The sequence below is a fragment of the Uranotaenia lowii genome, chromosome 3 (assembly GCF_029784155.1).
Source record: "Uranotaenia lowii strain MFRU-FL chromosome 3, ASM2978415v1, whole genome shotgun sequence".
Taxonomy (NCBI): Eukaryota; Metazoa; Arthropoda; class Insecta; order Diptera; family Culicidae; genus Uranotaenia; species Uranotaenia lowii.
Genome location: NC_073693.1, coordinates 283035516 through 283041374, shown reverse-complemented (window position 1 = coordinate 283041374; position 5859 = coordinate 283035516). Strand labels below are relative to the sequence as shown.

At 32.0% G+C, this 5859-nt stretch overlaps 1 protein-coding gene across 4 annotated transcripts in view; it reads left to right on the top strand.

Moving 5' to 3' along the window:
- Positions 1-5825, top strand: part of LOC129756687 (tropomyosin-2-like) — a 145142-nt gene extending 139317 nt beyond the window's left edge. For 2 of the 4 annotated variants that reach the window (XM_055753637.1, XM_055753638.1), the window contains exon 8: positions 4918-5825. In XM_055753637.1, coding sequence (XP_055609612.1) covers positions 4918-5000 — 83 coding nt within the window. In that variant the 3' untranslated portion in view covers positions 5001-5825. The remainder of the gene's footprint in view (positions 1-4917) is intronic. The other 2 variants (XM_055753632.1, XM_055753649.1) reach the window with 2 other exon arrangements.
- The last annotated feature ends 34 nt before the right edge of the window (positions 5826-5859 follow it).

Sequence of the window (5859 nt, the reverse complement as noted above, 5' to 3'; positions counted from 1 at the left end):
CCACAGAAAAAGAAAATCCGGTTTAGAGTTAACCCTCTTGGAATGTGTGTGTTTGTGTGGTGTGGACACACATTTTCTTACATTTGCTATTATGTATTATGATATTTATTTATTAGAAAGATTTATTATTACTATAAAAGGAAAATATAATTGTAAAAATAAACACTTCTTCCAAAGCTTTAAATTTTGGTTTGGTTTCTATCATGGGTCCGGGTTTATTATTTGGTTCTCGCTTTTCTGTTTTCGGTTCAGTTCACTTCGTTTGGTTCCTTTTTTGGTTTGTTCTGTTGGAAGGCAAATGGAAATAAAGAGTACGATTGGTTTGTATACATATTTTAAGTATTATTTGTTATATTTTTTTTACGGTATCTAGCTGATTTAGAAAAAAAAAAATTAAGTCTGAGCCATATATCAGGACATCCTAATTGAATAGAAAATATTAAAATCATACAATGAAGGACGTATTTCGAAAATATACAATGACCACAGGCAATCTCATAACCTTCAAGATTGATATTAGAGACATGAGAGTGTCTAAGAGAAAAATAGACAAACAGAAGAAGGAAAACAACGAATATAGAAAGTTAATTATAAGGAATGGAAAAAGTACAGGGCAAATATATAAGAGTAGGAAAATGGAACGAATATATTAGACTCTGCAGAAAAATGGAGCGAATTCAGGGAAGAACTGGAAATTAAACGCAGAATGGAGAATGAAAAGGAAACTATGTCGAGCATTACAAATTAAAACGAAAGAAAGGGGAAAAAGAGAAAAACTAGAAAACTAGGAGAAAAATAAGAGAAAATGAAGCAAAAGCGAGAATTTACGGAGAAAAAAAGGAAATAATTAGAAAATGAAAAAAAATTATAAGGAATAGCGAAAAACGAGTGAGCAAGTAAAATGTATGAAGATTGAAAGAGTGCGACGAGGCTCAAGAGAGAGAATACTTAAAAAAGGTAAGATGAAGAAAATGGAATCAAACTTCGGAAGAGAGAATGTTTAACAGTAGATCGAGAGAAAATCGAAAAAAAAAATTAGTAAAGAAAAACGACATAGAAGGAATATTAATTAGCAGATCGAGAGAATGTAATAAAGGAAAGAGAAAAATAAAATTGAAAAAATAGTAAGAAAAACGTAAGATCTTGCTTTTGAGAAAGGCAACGACCACAAAGCAATCCAGTTTGAGATAATAGAGGAAAATAGCGTGTATAGAATATGGAAAATATAGTTTTTTTTTTTGTCTTTATTTTAAAAGACTTTCAGCCTTTAGCTGGTTCGTGGAAAATATAGTTAAACAATAAGGAAAAACAAAGAGAGGGGAAAACAAAGAAGGAAATCGTGAAGAGAGAGATGAATAGCAGAAATGTTGAGAAAAGATAAATTTTAAAGAGAGTTAGTTAAGGAAAATGAGACAAAAAAAAAACTAAAGACCGTTTGAAACGCTTAAGATCGCAATCAAAAGAGAAAGCGTGTGTATATATAAAAAGAGAGAGATAGATAGATAGAAAGGATATTGAAAGATTCAAGAGAGATAGATAGATAAAAGAGCGATAGATAGGTAGAAGAGCGATAGATAGATAGAAGAGAGATAGATAGATAGACGAGAGATAGATAGATAGATGATAGAAAAAGATAGAAGAGAGATAGATAGAACAGAAAATTGAAGTGAGAGAGAAAGATAGAAGAGAGAGAAAGATATATTGAAGAGCAATAGAAAGAAGAGAGAAATAGATAGAAAGGAGAAATAGATAGAAGAGTGAGATAGAGAGATAGAAAGAAGAGAGAGATAGATAGAAGAAAGAGTAAGATAAAAGAGAGAGAAAGATAGATGAGAGAAATAGATAGAAGAGAAAGATAGATAGAAGAGAGAGATAGATAAAGAGGGAAGATAGATAGATAGAAGAAAGAAATAGATAGAAGAGAGCGATAGATGGAAGAGAGTGATAGATGGAAGAGAGTGATAGATAGATAGAAGAGAGAGATAGAAGAGAGATAGATAGATATATGAGAGAGATTTAGATAGAAAAGAGAGATAGATAGAAGAGAGATATAGATAGAAAAGAGATATAGATAGAAAAGAGATATAGATAGAAGAGAGAGAGAGATAGATGGAAGAGAGGAGATAGATAGAAGAGAGAGAGATAGATAGATAGAAGAGCGAGAAAGATTAGATAAAAGAGAGAAGGAAAGAAATAAAAAAGAGATAGATAAATAGAAGAGAGAGAAAGACAGAAGAAAGAGAAAGATAGAAGAGAAAAAGAAAGATATAAGAGAAAAATGAAAGAGAGGGAAAAATAAAAGAGAGTGAGAAAGATAGAAGAGAGAAGAAGATAGATAGAAAAGAGAGAGATCTATAGAAGAGAGAGATATCGATAGAAGAGAGAGAGAGAGATCGATAGAAAAGAGGGAGATCGATAGAAGAGAGAGATCGATAGAGGAGAGAGAGACCGATTGAAGAGAGAGAGAGAGATTAGATAGAAGAGAGAAGGAGATAAATGAAAGATAGAGATAGATAGAAGAGAGAGATAGATAGAAGAGAGAGAAAGATAGGAGAGAGAGAGGTAGATAGAAGAGAGAGAGACAAATTGAAGACAGAGAAAAAAATGGAAGAGAGAGAGATAGATAGAAGAGAGAGAGAAAGATAGAAGAGAGAGAAAGATAGAAGAGAGAGAAAGATAGAAGAGAGATAAAGAAAGAATAGAGAGGAACATATATTGAAGAGAGAAAAAGATAGAAAGGAGAAATAGATAGAAGGGAGAGCTAGTTAGATATATGAGAGAGATTTCGATAGAAGAGAGAGAGATAGATAGAAGAGAAAGAGAGTTTAGATAAAAGAGAGAAGGAAAGTAATAAAAAAGATAGAGATAGAAGAGAAAGAAAGATAGAATAGATAGGTAGATAGATAGAAGATAAAGACAAAAGACAGAGAGAAAGATAGAAGAGAGAAAAAGATAGAAGGGAGATAGATAGAAAGGAGTTATAGATATATGAGAGAGATAAATGGAAGAGAGATGGATAGAAAAGGGATAGATAGAAGGAAAAGAGAGAGATAGATAAATAAAAGAGAGATATAGATAGACGAGAGAGAAAGGTAGAAAAGAAAGATAGATAGAGGAGAGAGATAGATAGAAGAGAGAGATAGATAGAAAAGAGAGATAGTTAGATTTAAGAGAGAGAGAAAGATAGAAGAAAGAGATAGAAGAGATAGATACATAGATAGAAGAGAGAGATAGATGAAGGAGAGAAAAATAGATAGAAGAGAGAGATAGATAGAAGAGAGATATTGAGATAGAAGAGAGATTGATAGAATAGCAATAGATAAATGGATGAGAAAGTTATACAGAAGAGAGGTAGAAAGAAAGAAGAGAGAGTTAGATTGAAGAGAGAGTTAGATTGAAGAGAGAGATAGATAGAAGAGAATTGTATAGATAGATAGATAGATAGAAGAGAGAGAAAGATAGAAGAGATATAGATTCATAGAAGAGAGATAGATAGACGGCAGAGAGATTTAGAAATAAAAGAGAGATAGATAGAAGAGCGTTTGATAGAAGAGAGATAGATTAATAGTTGAGAAAATTATATAGAAGAAAGACAGATAGATAGAAAAGAGAGGTTGATTGAAGAGTGAGATAGATAGAAGATAGTGGTAGATAGAAGAGAGAGAGAAAGGATAGAGAGAAATGAAACGAAGAGAGAAAGAGATAGATGAAAGAGATAGATAGATGAGAGAGATAAATAAAAAAGTAAGAGATAGATAGAAGAGAGAAATAGACAAAAGAGAGAATTACACAAAAGAGAGAGTTGGACAGAAAGTAGAGTTAGATAGGAAAAAGGTAGAGAGATAGAAAAGAAAAGGCAATAGAAAAAAAGCGCTTGAAAAGGAGGACAAATGAAAAAAAGTTTTATAGATGAAAGAGAGATAAAATGGGGTAAAAAAGAGATAGAAATGATTGGAAATGAATAGAGTGAAAAACATATATTTTGAACGAATTTGACAGAGGAAGAAGAGAGTTTTCGTTAAAATGTAGTTCAGAACCCTCATTTGAAATTGTTGTGAATCGAAATTCTATAAATATTTGCTCTACATTTTACATTTGAATAAATATTTCAAATTAAATTGAAAAAAAAAATCTTATTTTTCAATTAGACGATCAAAATGAATTCCAGGTATGAATTCCAGATACGAAAGAAGTGAGATTTGAGAGACAAATCAAAGAGTGGGAAAGATAACAAAGGAAGGGAGTGGAATGAATCTGAATGAAAGATAATGTTAAAAGAGATAAGAGGGAAAGAGAGAGTGACGAAAAAGAGACAAATATTAGAAAAGAGTTCGATAAGATAATGATTGAGTATGAAAATTGAAGAGAGAATAACAGAAAGTAGAGGTATTAACGAAGGAAAATAAAAGAGGCATCAGCAGGAGCGAAAATATAGCACAAATAGAAGTAAAACGAATGGAGACAATTGAAGAACCTTTTTCTCTTTTTTTGATAGTAGCTTTACCCGTTAGGGTCATTCTTACTCGACAATTGAAGAACGAGATAGAAGGGTAAACCAGATAGGAGAGTGAAAGGAAGAAAACATCCTTCATCGGAATTCAAATTTTTGCCTTTCAACTCAGGTTCAGATTGAGGATAAATAAAATTTCATACTCAGATAAAAAGGCAGATCCATATTTTCAGATTTGTTCTTTTTTTTATATATCAGAGTCTTATTTTATTCTAGGTTTACAAATTTAGTTTGAGGTGTAAAAAATTATGTTAACCCATATTATCATCAAAGTATGATATTTAAAAAATAAAACTAACTAACACTAACTAATCATCTTAAACTAATTTTAATTTCAAATATTCTAAATTTGTTATATTCTCTCTAACACAACTAACACCTTCCCAACCTCTCCTTTTCCACCGTAGATGACGTCAACAAGGAGAAGTCAAAGTACAAAGCAATCGCTGCGGAGCTGGATCTAACATTTGCGGACTTATCCGGATACTAAAACCTTTGGGGGGGGCAGTCCGCGATGGTCAAAATTACATTCCTGAAGTAGAAAACATTCCGATCCGAAAACCCGTGAATTCCATGTGGATTGCAAAAAGGTAATCCAAAAGCAACAAAAAAAAAAAGTCTACAAACCTCAGCCAGAAAATGCGCCTCGGATCCTAAATCAAGCACCACCTTCATCACCACCAATAATGGAAAACGAAAAACAGCTTATTGAAACAATTAGGTCAAGAAATTTGTGCTAAAAAGAAAATTCAATCGATCAATTGCTAATTGAACTGTTCTAACGATTTTGATGATCGAAATCTTGCTTCATTGCTATGCACCCCATGAATTGCAGTAGTCGTGATAAAGTGAAAAAGTGTGAACAAAAAACTGCCTGTTATCTTTTGAAGATGATTGGTCTATGAGTGGACCCTTAAGCTTGGCCGCCTTTGATTGTTTTGACGTAATTTTTTTTATTTAACTCTCAGTGCTTCTATGAAAAAAATATCACTCGAAATTCCCTTCAAATGCACTGTATTAGCTCTAACTAAGAATTTGGAAATTTTGTTTCCCTCTCAAACCAACAAAATGCTTGTAAGAAAAGAATTGAAATGAACGTTGTCGTGATTCCGCTTATACTCGATTTAAGACATGTAATCAGCGCCGAAAAGTTGTCAACGAATAATTTGTCAACAGTTTTCAATTGATTGAAAAGCTTTTTGTGATTGAACTGAAAACGAGGAAAAATGAAGAAGAAACTATTTCAAGGAACCTGAATGGAGACAAACGTTAGAATCTATATGAAAAAAAAAAAAATAAACAACAGATTTTCTTTCCAAAGAATATAATAAAAACATGTAAAACTGAGG